General features: G+C 44.3%; 1 protein-coding gene across 1 annotated transcript in view; it reads left to right on the top strand.

Annotated features, from left to right (window-relative positions):
• Positions 1-2,502: 2,502 nt before the first annotated feature.
• The window catches only part of FBN2 (fibrillin 2), a 314,667-nt gene continuing 297,453 nt past the window's right edge, over positions 2,503-19,716 (top strand). The window contains exons 1-4 of the mRNA XM_074995040.1: positions 2,503-3,022; positions 4,147-4,229; positions 14,190-14,288; positions 15,197-15,292. Of these exons, the coding sequence (XP_074851141.1) occupies positions 2,817-3,022; positions 4,147-4,229; positions 14,190-14,288; positions 15,197-15,292 (484 nt within the window). The 5' untranslated portion in view covers positions 2,503-2,816. The remainder of the gene's footprint in view (positions 3,023-4,146; positions 4,230-14,189; positions 14,289-15,196; positions 15,293-19,716) is intronic.

Raw genomic sequence — 19,716 nt, 5'->3', positions numbered from 1 at the left:
GATGAGGTAAAAATGACAGCTTTAATGAAATTTTGGGATCATTGCTCTATATAAAATTACAAAATAGTGAGGATAACTATTTGTAGTTTCAAAACAAGGTGCTTTGAAATAGCACTAAAAACATAAATAAGATTAAATAAGAGTCTTTCTGAAGACCAGATTGGATAGTGGAACACTTTTATACTTGAGTGGTCATGTGGAACTTTAAAAACCTGGAAAGCAAAACAAAGGCATTTACACACATTCTTGATTGACAAGAGGTTTCATCTCAGACTGTCAGATCCTTTCTCTTTAAAGACTTGTGAACTACAAATATATATATATAAAAGGACTTAAAGGACATAATTAAATGTGGTTTTATTGCAGTTTGCTTACAGTTGACTAACATTACAACCTGTCCAGTACTACTTGCTTCCCTCACAGCTGGAACCTTTGCCAGCTAGTTAGATTTTTTTTTTTTAAAAAACAGTGGCTATTTTAACACTTTTTTAAAAAAAAAAAAATTACTATGTACAGGCAGCATGTTATCAAATGTACACAAGTTGAAAAATTGTGGCTCTAATTCTGCAGCACTTGTTCAGGGAAGTATGTTTAAATTCAGTGGAAGACTCTTCAAGAATATGGGGTATTTCCACTGCAGAGGCTAATGATCCCAATTATATAAAAATAAAGTAATACAAAAGCAAGTTGGGTAAGAACCTCTAAAGAGGCTAGTTTTTTTTATGCTGGTACAAATCTATTGCTATGTGAATTTTAATAGTTGCACAGACATCTGGCTTTGGAGAGGTGCTTTTAATATAATCAAGTAAATAATGTGTGACTAAGAATTTAAGCTCGCTAATCAAGGGTGGGTATAGCATAACATCTTGCTTAAGATCAAAAGAATGATCATACAGCCAACAGCACAAACTCAAATGGATCCTAGTTTAGTAAAACAATCACTTCAGTATTCTCAGAGTACTAATAAGCTAGGATCATATATACTTAACCATTAAAGGTGTGGGTTCTTTTATTCCTCTCCAAGTCAAGTTGTTTAGGGGGGAAGTATATCCCTAGAAGCCAGGGTTAGATATATCGGAACATCCAAGTTTACAGTGGCCTGTTCCCTATTCAGAAAGTAATAAGACTGAATAAACTCCTGTTACAACACGGGCACATCTTGTCTAGCTATTTTCTGTCCAGCTTCATTTGTTATAGGATATAGTAAAGATGGGGAAGAAATATGTAGGAGTCAGTGTGCCAGTTTATGCTGAGAAAGGACGAGCTAGACCTTTTGACAATATTTAGTTGGGAGCATGGCTGGGGGGTGTGGGTATGTCTTTTTTTTTTAGTTCTTCTCCCCCTCTGCTTCTGACACAGCTGGTGTTTCCTTCACCCTTTGTAGGTAGGTAGGCGTTGTCTCAATGTCTATTCCTCTGGTCACAGAACTATGACCCAACCTCATCTTGAAGGACAATTTTGATTGCAAGGGACAATCTTCACCTGACAACAGAAGTAAAACCTGCGGGGTCCATGAAGTTACTTCCCCCTGGGGATTTTTCCTGTGGTTCTGATACTCAAGCCTCTAACCATAAATACTAACTAAATATCCCCCATTTATTCCCCGACCCAGCCTTGGGCATGAACAGTTGCTCGTTCAATTTTGGACAAAGCTGGCTAGCTGGAGGGTTGTGGACAACCTTAGGTAAGTTAAGCCTTTGGTTCTTGCATTGTCCTTTTGAGCTTGCTTATAAAGGAACAAAAGCAAACTCCCCAAGAGGGGAGTCCAAGCAAAGCAAGTTTTGCAAATCATAAAAGCGGAGTTTTCTGCTCCCCCTGCCCCCCGCCGGCGAAGTCCCCCAAGCCTCGCACAAATACACGCTGCTAAAAAAGGCAAAGGCTGAGCATCTGATGCGCCTCGCGGGAGCCGCAGTCCTGCTGTCCTCGTTTCACTGCCGCCGTTGTACTACTCAAGCCCGCGCCTCCCGAAAGAATAAACCTTCGTTGTCTGCTGAGCTCCGCCTTCCGCACGCCCGGGATCAGAACAAAGTCAGGCGAAGGGGCCGGGCCGGAAAGAGCAAGTCCCGCCCCTCTCAGCGCGGGGAAGTGCCCCAGCTGCGCTCCTGCCCGCAGCTCTCCCCCGCCTGGCCCGTTAACTCAAGCCCCCTCCCCCGAGCAGGGGCTATCCCGGGCCACGCCGGGCAGCTCCCTGCCCACCTCTCGCGCCCCGGGAGGGAGGGGACCAGGGAAGGACGGAAAAGCCCGCGGGGCTGAGGCGGCAGCTCTTGGAGAGGAGCCCCCCACCGCCCCGAAACCACGGGGGCCCCGCAGCCTCGCCCCGCCCCTTTGTAGCTTCGCCCATCCCCCGCCTTCCCTTCCCGCAGCGCCTCCCCCTGCCCCCTTCTGCTCGCGCCCACGTGCCGCGAGCTGCGCCGCGCCGCGCCGCGCTCCCCACTGACAGGCGGCCACAGCCCGCCAGCGGCTCCCGCCCGCGGCTGCAGCGCCCGGGGCCCCTTCCTCGCCTGCCCAGCCGCCGCCTCTCCCCCAGTCGCGGGCCGTGCGGGACTCCTGAGCGAGCCGGCGGCTGGAAACTCTTCGGGGTCCCGCCCAAGCGCGTTGCGGGGCGATGCAGCCAGGAGCCAGGGGCGCCCCCGAGCGCGCTCAGCCCGCCGCTCGCTGACGGCGCCCGGGCAGCGGCTCCCCCCGGCCGGCAAAGAGGCGTAGCGCCCCCTCCCCCGGCCACCGCGGCGGCCCGAAGACGCCCCCCGGCGTGGGAGTTGCGTTCCTGTGCAGCCGGCCTCCCGCCTGCTCGCGCTCTCCGCCCGGCCGGCCGCAGCATGGGGGCACGGCGGGGGCTTTGCCCGCGGCTGTACTGCTTGTGGCTGGGCTGCGTCGCGCTGTGGTCGCAGGGAGCAGCCGGGCAGCAAGTCCGGCCGGCGGGGGGAGCAGACGCCGTCTATCCAGCCTCGGAGTATCCGGAGGACGGGGCAGGGGCCGCCTCCAGCCGGGTCCGCAGGAGAGGCCAGCAGGACGTGCTCCGGGGGTAGGGGCGCGCTCCCATGCAACCCCCCAGCTCCTGCAAGCGGTGCGCGGCCCCTTCCCGCTCCGCTCCCGTCCCCTCCCCGCAGCCCCCAGCCTGGCCCTGTCTTTGCAGCAGCCTTCGGGCGGTCCCCCGCTGCAGCCCCTGCCGGGCAAGCCCCGGTCCCCAACCTCACCGCGGAGTCCATCACCCAGTAGTGCAACCCCCTCGGCTACCTCCGCGCAGCTCACAGCGGTCTCCCTGCAACCTCTCCCCTCTTCAAACACCACCACCGGGGGCGCTCGGGTCTGGCTGCTTCACCCACAGCGTTGCCTTTCAAAGCCACTTCTTAAGCTAATTGAGGGTTGTTATTTTCATTCTAAATTATGGCCACGGTTTTCAAAACTAGCTTCTTAGACAGGGTGAATAGGTTTCAAACTAGTTAGGCGCTTGCAGAGGTAAACGTGAAGAAGTGGTGCTGTGGACAAGTAACAGATATTGCTTCAATTTTGTGATGGGGTGTTAAAGTTTTTGTAGACTTCCTTTTAAAAGGAGGACTTGGTTAATATCTACTGGAATAATGTATAATACAAAAAGCTTGTCTTTGTTTACGATTTGAAGTAGTATGGTAGTTAAACATTTCAAATTATAAATTGCATGGCCAGTCATCTCTATGTGAAAACTACCTCTCAGTGACTTCTGGCAGTGTAAAACGAGTACTCTGTATTATTTTAAAGGACTACTTGTAGACACATGGGACTAAGTTCGTGCCTGATGTAATTCCGAATTCCTCTAATTTCAGTGAAATCAATGGAGTTATACCAGGGATGAATTTGGTCCAGTGTTACTGCCTCATTCACCTTTGAAAAATTGCAGCACTATTAAATAAGATGGTTGGAGTCCACTTCTGGCGAAAGAAGAGTGTATTATTTGGTTTGAGGTGGAGGGTGCTTTTTCTCTGTTTAGTTTTATTTTGGGTAAGAAGGATGGTTGTTTATTTTGTTTGGGGAGGCAACATACAGTTTTTGTTTTGCTGTATATAGGCTTTAGACTTCTTCCCTTCTGCATATGTTTAACTCCCCCCCCCCAAAAACATGAATGTGCCTTTTTACTGACCAACATTTTATGTGCACTTATGTATATGACAGGCCAAATGTGTGTGGCTCTAGATTCCACTCCTACTGTTGCCCTGGATGGAAAACGCTCCCTGGAGGAAACCAGTGTATTGTTCGTAAGTGTCTGACTTTGGGTTTTTACAGTCTCAAGGTGATCCACCCAAATGATTTTCTCTGGATTTTTTCTATTGCATCTATTATAAGATAGTGGAATATATTTTGCAATTAATTTTGTCAACTTCAGACTTCTAGGTTACTCCCCAAAAAAGAAGGGCTAGATTTATTGGCTCATTGTTCCTATAACAAAGGTTGGCAAATCACTGCATTTTGTTTGGGGTTTTCCTGGAAGGCATGGATCCACTTATTTTAAAAAATTCATAAAATTGAGTGATCAGCACAAAAGAAGGACAACTATCTAAATGTCAGGCAAATGGGATCTGAAGTTTTCAAAAACTTCTGTGATAAATTTGGGATAACAGCATAATGATATGATATTAAACTTATTAATGTCTGGGTGTGTTCACTTATTTTCCTGCTTGTCATATTTCACTGTTTTAATAGCCATAAAGTATGGAGGCTGAAGGACTGTTGAACTGGACATGCCAAATTTTGTGCTGACAGATTTGGCTGTTGTTGATATGGTTTGGCAAAAAGAAGACAATTCTGAAGTGCCTACCTTAGAAACAATGTCTTCTTAGAAAGGAAATGTAAAATTTAAGCATATTTGTTACAGTTGATTTCCAAAGTGTGCTTTTTGCTCTGTGAACTTCAGATTTAATGAAAACTGCCCCTACGCACCCTACTCTAACTAACCTGGGCTGCTTTCTTATCTAATCACTACATCAAATTTGCAATTCAAGAACACATTGCTCTCCAGTTCTGCTATGATGTGGTTTGTAATGCCTCATCTAACAAATCAGGCATGGGGAGAGGGAGGAAATTTTATTGGCTCATAGATGTTAGAGATGGAAAGACCTGCTATGTCAATGAGGACATTGCCTTGGCAGCTCATGACTACTGACCTTTTCATTTGTGTTTGATTTAACATAGTTAAGCCAGTCTTGTTAACATTATCTCCAGCTGTGCCAAATACCACTGATCTTAGGTTGACCGTAATGTTTTACGGACAACAGATAATTATATCATTCAGAACGCAGAAGACAGCAATACAAGCTAGTTGTTGAATAATAGGAGCATCTACTGGTGCTAAATTCTGTTTTTGTGTGTTAATGGTTGACTATTAAGAACAGTACGTAGGGACAGATATTAGAGGTATTTACGTGTCTAATGGTGTATCTGGCGTGCCCTAAGAGCTTTTCAAAGCCCTCTTATATTTAATTCTCAATTTAATCTTTAATACTCGTCAGTAGTGCTTACTACTGGCCAGGACTACTTCCAGCAGTCCTGGTCTCTTCACGTGTCCGACTCGAATATTGACTTCTGTGTGACTTATTTGCACAAAGGTCCTTATCCTGGTCCCACTGAACTCAACAAGAAAAGTCACGTTGACCTTAGTGGTTCAGAATTAGGCCAAAATGACTAGAAAGTTGGGTAAAATTTTGCACATTACACTGTTTACAATAGAGGTTTTGAGTTATGAGAAAGTATAGGAACAGATTTTTACATTCATGCTCTACTCCTCTTCTGACATAGACTTCTTTAGAACACTTTGTGGTTACAGACTTTTCTGGCCAAAGTAAATGGCTCTCTCCGTTGGCAATTACTCCATTTTATACCAGCTAAGAGTTCTTTTGCTTGTGTAGCTTGTACTTGTTCCCCAGATGGAATAGGCTTGGGGTTTTTGCCAGTACAAATGCATCTACATTAGGGCTTTTTTGCCAATTTTAAATAATGCTGTAAAGTATCATACCTCTAACCAGCATTATTATACAGGTTGAACCTCTCTAATCCAGCACTGTCTTGTCCAACAGCATCCATAATCCAGCATGAGTTTAGTTAGCTGGGTGATCACTTATTGTGGATGTAGCCAAGTTTCCCATGGTCCTATAAAGTTTGTTTCTAGCCAGCAGTCCCGGCTCTCAGTGTTATGTGCTGTGATTAAAGTCTAATTTACCCCAAATGTCTTTTAAGAGCTCAGTAAATAGGATTTCGGCTCTGCGCAGGTCCCGAAAGTGCCAGATTAGAGACATTCAACCTGTACTGGCAAACATTTCTAGTGTAAACTTGGCCTTATTCAGGAAATTGACTTAGCTCATTTTTCTGTGGGTTCATAAATGACTCAAGGTAGTTCTGGGTCCCTGTTCTTGGCCATGTATTGTAAATCAGGTGCCTGACTTTTGTACTCTAACTAGTCGGTTGGAAAAAGATTGTTTTTGCATCAATCAAGGTGATATTACTAATTTTAACAAAACAATACATTCAAGTGATTTTCTCTCTTCCTACCTCCTCCCCCAGAAAACTGAGAATTTTGCAAAGATTTTTTTTAAATTTGCTCCCTCAGATAGTGATATTCAGCTTCTCTTCCCACAGTTCCTATAAAAGAGATGGTATCAATAAATAATGGTTTTTGAATATCAGATTGCAAATGTCATTTTCATGAATCTTTCAGAATAAAGATGAGTAAGTTTTCCATGAAGAAAATCTGTTAATGGTTTCTGTTGTGTTGACTGTCAGGACAATAAAGAGGGAGAAACATGTTTTTGGTTCCCAGAGACTCCATCAAAAAGGTCTTCATTCTGCTTTCATTTTTAGTTTGTTTTTGCTGTTACATTGCTGGGATATCAGACTGGGAGCTGATCTTTCTCTCTCTGCTTAAGCAGCTTGGAAGAAACTCTCTTGTGATAGAACTTTTTAATTTACCCATCCCAAATGCTGTGAAGCCATGAGAAACTTATTTATTGATAATCTCAGTTGAAATTTAGCATGGAGGTTATAATATATACAGAAACTAAGCCACTCCACACTGGACAGGGAAAGATGGAAGGAAATAGGAAATAGCGCTGAGCCCATGGTTGATGATGATGATGATGATTATAATATATATGAGGACTAGTTGAATTTTTGGTAGATTAACAATTTGCCATGTATTCCTTGAAAATAGTTAACTTCTGCACAGATTACACTAAGACATCACACTGCATTGCAACTTCTGTCTAAAATTGTTCATCAATTTGGAAACTTTAATCCAGTTATTTGGTTAGAAGGTCTCTTAAGTAGTCCCATCATTTTATAACAAATATAACCAATTATGGGGAGATACTACGTGACTCTTTCTGAATCAAATTCCTTGAAGTTTATGTCAGCAAAGGATAAGGATGCGCAGGGATAACCTATTACAGGTGATCCTCTCTAGTTCAGCAGCCTTGGGCTGAACATGGTGCTGAATGAGAGAATTTGCCAGACCACAGGAGGTCAATATTGTCTAGCAGCATTACCAACACTTTCACTGCATACTGGGCACTTAGAAGACTTTTATGGTAAATTACAGCTAAATCAAAGCATAGAACACTGAGAGCCAGGACTGGTGACTGTAAACAAACTTGATGGGGCCACTGGAAACTTGGCCACAGCCATGATTAGTGGCTGTCTGGTTAATTAAAATTATGCTGGGTTACAGATGTATCCAGGTGAGAGAGTGCTGGGCTAGAGAGGTTCAATGGGTGTTAGCTGGACATAGACAGTTTTTAATTTTCCTTCTCTGGTACATCTGCTAACCAGCTGAAGAGAACTGTCTGTAGGCTGCAACTGTGAGCTAGGGGTTGTGAGAATTTAGAGGAGAATTTCAAGGAGCACACACATCTGAAAAACTCTGCCTAGTCTGGCATTGATAAGGAGCTTCTGTTTTGAGAGGAAAGGAATTAAGCAAGTTGGTAAATCTCCTTCCTGGAGAGAACTCTTTTATTTGGCTAGTAGAGCAAGAAAACAATATATTTAATTTTCGCTTTTATAAAAATTAGATTTAGTCTCATTTCATTAACTTTTTTTCAACAGTTAGAAACCTGGATACAAAATTCTAGGACAGAAGCTGTCCCTATCTGGGCTTTCTAAGACAGGAGCTTGAAAACCAGTTTTGGATGCTCAAAAATTTCCATTGCACTTTTCCATCAGGAAGAAGGGTTGTGTCTCTTTCGCAGTCCCACTAAGCTAGGGGAGGTTGTAGGCTCTAAGAACATGTAGATCTCCAAGGAAACATAAGGGCTGGCAGAAGTCCTCCACATCTGGACATTGCATTTGTACTGTCTCCTATAAGAGCTGTTTGTGTTGGGTGCTGACTCTGTTAATGTTCTGTCTCCTATTCTGTCCCTTGTACAGAACCTCCCATTATATTTTTTGTCCTTAATTAGGACAGAGATCAGGATTTGGTCCTTGGCATTTTCATACTTCTGTAGTTGTTCTATGAGGGGAACATAATTAAAAGTCAGGGGAGAAAAATTATCATCCTAATGAAAATATGGAGGTATTTGCTTGTTTGTCTGAGGCTGTGCCCATGCTACAAGATAAATTTGAATTTCAAGCCTTCAGTTCAATATTAAAACATGACTGTCTTTACCTGTGTTACTGTTTAACTCGACTTATTGAAACATAATGCTGATGACAGAATATGGATATTACAGGACGGGTATAGCATCTATCTTTAATTTAAAATCTCGAATCAAGGCTAGTGTGGAAGCACCATGTCCTTAATTTGAATTTGTTAGCCTCCAGAAGTGTCCCATACGTATCCCACAAAGCTACGCGGTGACCCTCCCAGTATGGCCGCTTTGTCCTTCACTGCTGTCAGGTGTGCAGGAAGAAGGAAGTAAGCCTGAGAACTTTGGATTGAATTTGAATCAAAATTTGAATTGGAATTTAGCAGCCCAGCCCTGCAAATATAAAGGGCATCCATTATGAAAAATCCCTTTGCCCATTGCGTTGCACCTTATCGGTAGCCATTGCAACACATAGGTAACAATTATTGGTAGCTCTGTACTGCGATCATGAGCACTCAGGGTAGTGATCTGACTAGCACCTTAGGCTCACAAGAGAGCCCCAGCTTGGACCCACCAGGAGATTCTGGATAGCATTGCCACTGGGGGAGAACTATAAGCGGTGAAGAGACTTCGCATGGCCAAAAGAAACATGGCCATCAGATGGCATGCGAGATGGCAGCCCAAGATTACTCCCAGGACTCTATGTAGTGCTGGGTGAAGGTGAAAGAACTCCAGCAGGCCTATCAAAAAGTCTGGGAAGCCAACCAGTGGTTGGGGCAGCTCCACAGACCTGCTGCTATTATCAACAGCTCCACATGCTTATGGGGAACGACAGCACCATGGAGCCCAAACTGAATTATGTTATTTGTGGAGGCTCTGATATGGATTCCAGGTTGAGCATAGAGGATCAGCATGGACTAGGGGAAGAGGGCAACAGGGAGGAGGAAGGGAGCAATGAGCAGGGGACAGAGGAAGTTGTTCTGGACAGCCCTAAGCTCTCTGCCATAGACTTGGAACTGGTCCCCTCCATGCTGGTCACCTCCACACCGATCCCCGAGCCCTCTGGAGCAAGTGGTCTGGGTGAGTCTTTATTCTGCATGCTAGAAGTGGGTTGGGGGTGGGTATAGCTATAGGGTTGTGTTTAGGTACATGTTTGCTGGCTGTGGTTCTGTGCCCCTCAGAACAGTGTGTTAATGTGTCTTGGGATGGAACACTTCTCCTTTTCGGAGATCTCCTTGAAGGCCTCATCCAGGCACTCTTGTATTTTTTTCACGAGATTCTTGGGCTGGCCTGACTTGCTGCAGCTTCCACAGTAGCACACACCTTGCTATCTGGTTGCCCGGCTTGGCGATCTTGTGTCATGGTGCCACACAGCATTTTAGAAAATTTTCCAGGCTTTCGGTCACACAGCAGGAGTAGTGGCTCTTTCTCCATATCTGTTAGTTTTAGGAGGGTGATGTCGTCTTTGGCAACCTGCAGAGGCACAGGAATTTGCATCTTTTTTTTTTTTAAAAAAACATGCTTCCTGCCTTTTTACATTGGCCTGCAGCCTAGGTGCTCTATTCTGCAACGTGGTTTGTGGGCTCTGGTGGGGTTTTCCCCCATGTCCCTTTCCAACCAGCATTTCTCTTCATTTTTCATGCTCCCCCAACCCGCCTGGGCCATACTGCTGCCAGGCTTTGTTGGGCGTTTACCCTCCCAATCCCTCCCCCCACAGTGTTCCTTTGGATTTTGCAGGACTCCTGGGTGCCATGCAGCTGCTGGGCTCTGCTGGGAGTTTCCCCTCCCATGTCCCTTACTAAGCAACGTTTACTTTCATTTCTCAGGAATACCTCTTCCTCTTCCATGTCCCTTTACATCCAGCCTTTCTTTGGATATTTTTTTTTTCCTTTACATTACTTTTATTGTGCATCAAAGCCCTGCTGCAGCCGTCTATTTGTCATTGCCACAGGACACCCAGCCAGGACACCTGCTGGCTGCCCCCGCTTTGCAGACCTTCCCATTCCTACGAAAACAGGACAATTGCTTATAACTTACCATGTCTGCAAAGCAATGTGCTGGAGAAGCGATGGCAAGTGAGGTATTGTGAAATGCACGCTTAAGGATGGAACTGTAATAACCCATGTCTCCTTCAAAAGTATACTTTCAGTGATAGTACACAGAAAGACCCATTAATTGCACTTCAAAGCACATGTCAAAATTAGGGTACAATTGACTGTCATTTTCCAGACCCAGTGCCTGGTGTTGCAGAAAAAAACAGGAGATTTAGGAAAGCAAAACAAGATATGATCCTTCAGCACATGCAAGACACTCATGAGGAGTGTAAGAACTTGACAAAGGACACTGCTCAGTGGCGTCGCAGTACAGCTGAGTGGCGTCAGAGTCAAGTAAAGTTCAATGAGAGAGTGCTTGACCTGCAGCAGCAGCAGCAGCAGCAATTATCCAAAATACATGAGGTTGTGGCAAAGCATACTCGGGTCATGGCAAAGCAGACCGAGGTCACTGCAAAGCTTGTAACAGCCATTACTAAACAGACGGAGATCCTGCTTGAGTTGCAGAGGGACTCCCAAACCAGCAGGGCATCAGCTGATACCCACTGGCCGGAGTCCCCCAAGGAGAGGGCACCCATCCCCTGTCATCAGGGCTCCTGCACGCAGGGAGAGAGTGTAAGGCTGCCTTGCCATTCCAGTTCCAAGGGCCATTAAGGCAAGCTTGATTTATTGGCATTATGGCAGAGACATACATAGGTACCATGTGCATTACAAATCATTCATAAAGCTATTCTTTAAAGCAGACCTTACTTCTGAAGCCTGAGTGTGGGTACTGGTGGATGGCAGTGTAGATGGCTGAGAGTAAGCCCTGCCTGTTGCTTACACTTCAGAATGCCATATAGATGGGAAACTCTCCCACTTTGATTCACATATGTAAAAAATGTTCCACCAGAAGCTCAATACTGCAGAAGGATTTGGGGAATGTGTCCTTTAGCGATGATTTGTGTGAAAATGCAAAGGTGTGCATAGGTAATGCTTTGTAAACAAAGCCTGATGGGTAGCAGGTGAAGCAATGAAGTTTCATCTATTGTAAACATGGTGTAATGTCACAATTTATACTATCACACAGTGTAAGAATTGTGGAGTCTCACCAATGTTTGAAATTGTTGTGGGAGTAGAGAGCTATTGTCACTGCTGTGTAAGATACAGATTGCATAGGGCTCCTTCCATCTAAGCATTGCGAGGTGGAAGTGGGGAGGGATACCAATTGACCCAGCTGACTTGGTGGATACTGAGGTGCTGTGGCTAGGCCCAGAGCTGAATGCTGCTATGAGCTGAAGCTACAGAGATATGCAATCACAGGGTTTTGTCTACAGCAAAGCCCACAAGACAGTGGGCAAATGACTGGCAGAGCACAGTGGACAGGTGGCTGGTGAGAGAAACAGCAGGTGGCTGGCAGGAGTGGGTGGTGGGCGGCCAGCTGTTAAGGTGGCTGGCAGGAGTGGGCAGTGAGTGGGTGGCTGGCAGAAGACCAGCAGATGGCTCGTGGGGCAGCTGGCAGGGGCAAACAGAACACCAGCCCAGCACAAAGGTGGCATTGCTGCAGGCTCAATGAGGCAATGCATCAGGCTGATGGGTCAGGGTCTGCCCAGACTGGACAGAGTTGGAAGTGGGGCATTTGAAGAGGGGTATGGAGAAAGTTTAGGTGTGGGATTAGATCCTTATAGTATTGGACTGGTGAGCCTGAGAGGCAAAGGACATTTGAGGTGGGACAGTTGTTTGAGGGTTGGTTATGAACTCTGGGTGTGTTATTTTCCCAAGCTTATGCCATATGACTTTTCTGCCTCTTTCATTAAAAGTTTATTTTCTACATTCGGACTCTGTGCTTGTGAGTGGAGAAGCATTGCCTCTCTGGGGCGTCCAGTGGTGTACGAATTTCCCAGGCTACAGGGTGGGGGCTTGAACAAGTTCTGTGTGAGATGGATGAAAAGGAACCCCTAGATATTGAGGGTAAACCGGGTCACCCAACATAACAATGAATATCTCCACATCACCAACCTTGATTTTCTGATCAAGGAAAAAAAGTCCCATCCAGGAGTTTTTGGTACAGTCCCAAATTTTGGAAAGTGCGCGCATCATGAACCCTCTCTGGCCAGCCAACGTTGACATCGGTATAATGACCTTTGTGATCTACCAACCCCTGCATGCCCATGGAGAAGTACCCTTTTCGATTAATGTATTCCAATGCCAGGTGGTCCGGGGCTGTGATCGGGATGTGCGTGCCATCTGCTGCCCCACTGCAATTAGAAAAGCCCTGGACAGCAAAGCCATCCTCTATGGGATGTACATCTCCCAGGGTCACAGTCTTCCTGAGGAGACGCTGACAGATTGCATGGGCCACCTCCATCACTGCTGACCCCATTGTAGATTTGTCCACCACAACCTGATTTACCACTTACTGGTAACTGTCGGGGGTTGCAAACTTCCACAGTGCAATTGCCACTTGGTTCTGTACCATTAAAGCCGACCTCATTTTTGTGTTGCTGCAATTCAGGGCAGGTGCCAATGCATCACAAAGTTCTGTAAAGGTGGACTTGCACATGCGAAAGTTCTGCAACCACTGTGGGTCACCCAGGACTTCAAAACGATGTGATCCCACCAGTGTGTGCTGGTCTCTCGAGTCCAAAAAAGCTGATTCGCTGTCATCAATGCATTCATGGCAGCCAGCAGTCCTGCGTTCTTGGTTTGCAAATGGCACAACTGCTGTTCCAAAACGCCATCTTTGTCGTCATTATCATCGTCGTCAGTGGCAGCAGCACCACTAGGATAGACAAGTGCCATTGAGCTTTGGAACTGAAAGACAAATTGTGTGACAGCCACTGTGGTTGTTGAAACAATCTGTGCTATGATTTGGAGTGTTTGTGGATCCATTCTTTCACTGGAATGCTGCAGCAGGAAATGGCACAATCTCCAGTTCTCTCTTTGCCTGGTTACTGACGCAGTGAATTATGGGTTAGTGATTGGAATTCTGGGATTCCAACATAAAACACCCACAAGCAACTGAGGCTAAGGCACTGTGGGTTAGGTACCCACAATTCAGTGCTCGTACTGTTGAACTTGCACAGGGTAATGGGAATGCAGAGATTCAACACAGAGAAAAGGTGGGTTGAATTTAAAGAAGCTTCGTGGACACTTTATTTAAGTTCATGATATCAAGATTAAGTATTTGATTTTATTACATATTGAATTTATCTTGTAGTGTAGATGCAGCCGATTTCATTAATTCTTTGTAGGAAGGCTGAAAGGGAGGCTACCACATCTGACAAAGCCTGTTCATTAACTTGAGTTTGTATCATATAGTGCTTTTTATTTGGAAAGTGTTGTATGTAATCAAAACTCGATTTCCTACTTTGATTGTAAGTCATTCTTTCTAAAACTTAACATTTTAACTCCATTCAATTGCTTGTTATGGAGGCTGTTGTTTCTAACGGGGTGGCAAAGTAATTTCTTCAATGCTTAATTTTTTTTGAATTGAGAGATTTCTGTGTGTGTTAAAGGAATTTATAAATTTTTAGTACATTAATGAGCATTTCTTTTGTGACCTTGCGTCTACGAACATTGTTTTTTACTGGGTTCTTAATGCTTTCTTCCCCAGCAATTTGTAGAAATAGTTGTGGTGATGGATTTTGTTCCCGTCCTAATATGTGCACTTGCTCCAGTGGACAAATATCACCTACCTGTGGATCAAAATCTAGTAAGGATTTGTAATATTTTAATTGTTTTTAGATATCTCTTTTAAATTGATCTCCAATAAATGTCCATTTTTTCCCAAATATGCTTGTAGAAACAAGTACCTTACAGAAAACATATTTATCACTACATACGAATATGGAGATATACCTATCTCATAGAACTGGAAGGGACCTTCAGAAGTCGAGTCCAGTTCCCTGCTCTCACAGCAGGATCTACCACATCCCTGGCAGACTATTTTTCTTAATCTATTTGCCCCAGATCCGTAAATGGCCCCCTCAAGGATTGAGCTTACAACCCTACATTTAGCAAGCCAATGCTCAAAACATTGACCTTTCCCTCCTCCAAAAGCAGCATTTCCAGGTGAGGCATGAACTCACAACCTCAGCATGTTTATTGTGGTACTGCACACTAATCCACTGCACCCCTTGCGGAAGAGTTTATTTGGGACTTGAACCTATGACCTTTCATGTTGCGGGCAAGACTCAGACCCCTAGACCAAGAAGCTCCCTGGCTTAAATTTGTAGCTTTAGTTTTGTCAATACAAAATGATCACTCTTAATATGACAGATTGGCATATTTAAACATTCATAGATGCCATGAATACACTACCTGTCTTGTAACACAGTTTTCTAATTCTGAACTTATGCATGAGAGTTCATTGCAAAATCATTCTCGATATTTTCGGAGTTGCAAGTTACGCCAAATGTTCTTGGAAAAGTTATCATCCCCAGCTTTTGCTTGAAATGTCTTGATAATTTGTCACACAAATACAGGCATATGTGAACATTTTGAGAAATATATATCTCTACTAAAGTATGTATTGTGTATACGTGTGCTTTTGAATAACTTTGCTGTTAGCTCTTTTTTAAACCCATTATATTTAACATGTGTTAATATGCTCTATTGTAGTACAACAGTGCAGTATCAGATGCATGAATGGTGGTACTTGTGCAGATGACCATTGCCAGTGCCAGAAGGGGTATATTGGAACTTATTGTGGACAGCGTAAGTAACTTCTCTATTTTGTGCTTGCATTTGAGAAGCAGAGACTAATTCTATGATCCTTGCTCTTGTGAATAAGTTAGAGTGTATAGGTTATTAAAAGAATTTAATCCTATTCATGGGGTTGACTTAAACCTTTGTACTTGAGCATAGGTCATCTACAAGTTTCCTCTGCTTCACTCTGTCTTGAGTCAAAACTTCTGACTCCAAAAGTACCCCAGTTATTGTCCTTCAGTCTCAGTAGATCTTCTCTGTGCTGTTCGAGGCCTTCCTCTTTTGTGCTTTCCTGGAGGTTTCCATGTGAGAGCTTGATGGACTATGTTGGATGATGATTTTCTGAGTGTGTGGCCTAGTCATCCCCACTTTCTTCTCTTGATTTAAATATCAAATGGTTCTTGTCCTGCTCTATTCCAAAGCTGCTCATTTGTGACAAAACCTTGCCTTTTGATATGAGGGCTGTACCTCAGGCATATGCTTATGACTATATATAGCTTGTAGTTTGAATACTTTTTAGTGTGGATGTGAGAGCTGGTGTACAAGAACACGCTCTTCACATTTGTGCTGAAGGTTCAGTTTTGTCTTCACAGCTATTATTTTTGATCTCCCTGTGGGGCGAAGAGACTTGAATGCCGCTGTTTCCTTCCCTGTCCTGGCATTGATATCCTTGTCTGTCCCTCGATCTCTGCCCATAATACTCCCCAAGTAGGTGAACTGCTCCACATCTTTCAGGTCATCCCCTCCCAGTCTGATGGTGGTGTTGTAGGACTAGTTGATCCTCATTGTCTTGGTCTTTCCGTTGTCTGGGTGAGGTGGCTTGTGTATCTCAATGACCTGGAGAGCTATGCCAGCAGGAGTTACAGCTCCTGGAAGAGTCACCCAAATTGGGCAGGTCAAAAGGTAGAGACTATACAAATTTGGATCACCCCTCCCTGAGGTTAAAAGGGTTGACTTAGGGTTAACAACCCTATCCATTTAAAAAAAAAAAAGGTACAGAAACATCTACAAATATTACATAAGGTTACATATGCAGAAATGTTGTGGCAATGAGGAGGTGATACAGAAGTGGACCAGGTGGAAATGAACCCACATTGCTGTCTTGAATCCTTTGCACTTGGCACAGAAAGTTGTTAAAAATTACATTACATAACTAAATGCAAAAGAGATTGATTTATGAGGAAAGATTAAAAGAACTGAATGTCTTGTGTAGCCAACTGATTACTGGTTAGCGGAAAATCTGATAACAGACTATAGGTATTTGAGAGTTGAAATTTAATAAAAGAGGAGAATTGTATAAGGTGGTCTGCAGGTATGCAAGTAGGGGTGACCAAATAAAGTAAAAAAAGAAAAGTAGATCTAATGGTGGGTAAGAAAAAAATCTATGTTGGAGAGGTGAATGGAAGAGCATCCTTAAAGAAGTATCAGAGAGGTAGCCGTGTTAGTTTGGATCTGCAAAAGCAATGAGGGGTCCTGTGGCACCTTATAGACTAACAGAAATGTATGAGCACAAGCTTTTCGTGAGTGACCTGCATCTGACGAAGTGGGTCTTTGCCCAAGAAAGCTTATGCTCATACATTTCTGTTAGTCTATAAGGTGCCACAGGACCCCTCGTTGCTCTTAAAGAAGTAGTGACAGCCCCTCTTTTTGAGCCACGTAAGTCTGGTTGAAGCAACTGGGAACGACTCCATGTAATATCTAGATGAGCTTCTAATGTTTTTGATCATGATGATGATTTTGGGGTACTTTCCCAGGATCTTGAGATTGCTTTAAAGGGTCCTTGGCACCAAAAAGTACATTTTTATTGCTTTAAAATCTAGGTCTTAAACTCTAGAGAGTTGGATTGGTTCCTTAAGTGGTGATCTTAAAGAGCTACAGGTAAGCTGACCCCTGGGTTTGCACAGAGCGCATTGGAAGGCCACGGCTTTAATTAGTGTTTTGAGGATTTAGTTTCTAGATTCAGGTTTGAAAGTGATACCTTTATTGGAACATAAATATATTTAATTTAAACCTAATTGTTTCTAAATACACTGTACTTAAGAGCTAAGAAACCTTCGTCATCCACAAAATATTGTAATTCAGCCACTGCATGCTGTAACAGCAACATAGAAGTTGCTGCTTTTTATACATGGGATTGACATCTTGAGTGAAAAATAATTCACTTTTATGGGCCCTGATAAGAAATATAAGCTTTATCCCACTTCTAGGTAATACTACAATTTTATGTGTTCCCCTTTTTGATATAGAGGTCAGTCAAAGTGAACTTTATGTGCATTTTTTCCAATTTAAAAGATTTACAGTACCTGGAGTTCTGAGTTGTTTTGGCACAGAGAAGCCAAACATTTTACAACCTATGCTTAAGCTGTGGGGAGCTGATTTAAAATCTGCCCAGAAACTGTAAGACCAAACTGTCTATTTGCTGTTGCTCAAGCAGGTTGTGAAGATAAGAACGTAAGAATTGCCACACTGGGTCAGACCAAAGGTCAGTCTAGCCCAGTATCTTGTCTTCCAACAATTGCTGAGGCCGGGTGCCCCAGAGGGAATAAACAGAACAGGTAATCATAAGGGATCCAATCCCCTGTGAGTCATTCCCAGCCCAGAAAAACAGAGGCTAGGGACATCATCCCTGCCCTCTCCCAACTAATAGGTCCATTAATGACTAGCTTCCATGAATTTATCTATTTGTTTGAATCCTCTTATAGTTTTGGCCTTCACAACATCCTCTAGCAGGGAGTTCCACTGGTTGAGTGTGTTGTGTGGAAAAATACTTAATTTGTGTTTTGTGTTTTTTAAACCTGCTGCCCACTAACTTCATTTGATGACCCCTACCTAGTTCTTGCGTTTTGGGAGGTGCCGCTCTGCCAGCTCCACCGGCTGCCAGATGGAGGTGGCAATGTACTGGTCCCGTGCCAACCACTGCTGGCCCCTCCAGGAGCGGGTGGTTTGGGGTGTCTCCAGATGGTCACCGTCCCTTGCCTCTGGAGGGGGCTGTCCAGGACAAGGGAGGGTGTGAGGCTCTCCCAGCCCTCAGATGGCGCAGCTGCAGAAACAGGAGGGGAGAGAGGGACAGGCTGAGTACCAACCTCTGCCCCGTGGCTCATGTTCCCCTGTTCCCCCCCACCCCCGGGCAGCGGGTCCCCATCTAACGGCAGGGTGGCCCCGGAGGCCCATGTTGGCAGTGGGGGTCGCCACCCCCCTGTGGGCAGCCCCCTTCTGTGGTCTTCCCCTTCCCCCATTATTTCCCACTATTATTAAGGTTTTTACTTGTGTAGTATAATTATCTTTTAGTTGCAATCTGGTGTCTCAGAGTACATGGATTTCTGGACAAAGCTGTGTAGCCTTGGAAATAATGAGCCCTGAATTAGCAAAATTGATTTAAACCGCTGAAATTAATAATTTCTTTTGTATGCCAGGTGAATTCTCTCTCTCTGTCATATTCCATCTATAAATGCTTGGCTTCCCGTAGGCCTAGTGAAAATTAAAAGCTTAAAAAAGGAAAGGTTAATATGGTGGAATTGCTATATGCCAACATCACTTATTTTGCTAGGACATTTATACTTCATTTTTCAAGAATATGTGACTGACAGGATTCAGATAGATTACAAGACATTCATTGTTCGATTCATCCCAATTTGCATATGGTTTGTATGTGCACGTAAAATGTAATCAACCAGTGGATTTACTACTGGGGAAGGTACCTTACCCTTCTACTGTAGTCCATACTAGTAGCAACAAGAGAAAATAGCTTTGACTGCATCTGTGCTATGAGATAAAATCAAATTTAAGGCATTTAGCTTGATTATACCAAGTGCCTGTCTTTACTATAAATACCCTTAGCTCATTTTATGGAGCTCTAAAATTGATATAATATCTGATGAGTGTAGCATTCAGGTCAAATCTAAAATTCCAAATGAAGCGCCCTGTCTTTATCAAATTCATTAGCCTCCAGAGATGTCCCGTATGTGCCTCACAATGCCCCACAGTTCTCCGCTCTGGGCTCTTCCATCTCCAATGCTCTCAGGTGCTCAGGAATTAAGCAACAAGAAGACAGTTTCAATTCAGCACCTAGAAGCCCATGTCTGTAGGGTCATGCTTGCATGAGAGGCTGAAAAACTTCTTTCTTTCTTTGCTATTAGTTCTGTGTCTACTTCTGCCATATTTTTTTTTCTGCACTTCCTGGTGCCAGCCACTGCCCCCATGCACCATGTGGCAGCTCGGCTGTGGGTGGGGGTTGTGCTTGTATGAGAGGCTGAGAAACTTCTTTTTCCATTTACATTTTGTCCTGTCCCCCCACATCCCCTCCTTTCCTTCCCCCAGAAGTGCCATGCACTCTGGATATTTTCCACGCCCAGCTGCATCATGTGGCTTGACCCCAAACCAATAGGATGTACTGAACATGCTTCCAGTTTACTTGCACATGTTGAGGGTCCTGG

Source organism: Carettochelys insculpta, chromosome 5, assembly GCF_033958435.1.
Source record: "Carettochelys insculpta isolate YL-2023 chromosome 5, ASM3395843v1, whole genome shotgun sequence".
Lineage (NCBI taxonomy): Eukaryota > Metazoa > Chordata > Testudines > Carettochelyidae > Carettochelys > Carettochelys insculpta.
This window is presented reverse-complemented; position numbering and strand designations above follow the sequence as displayed.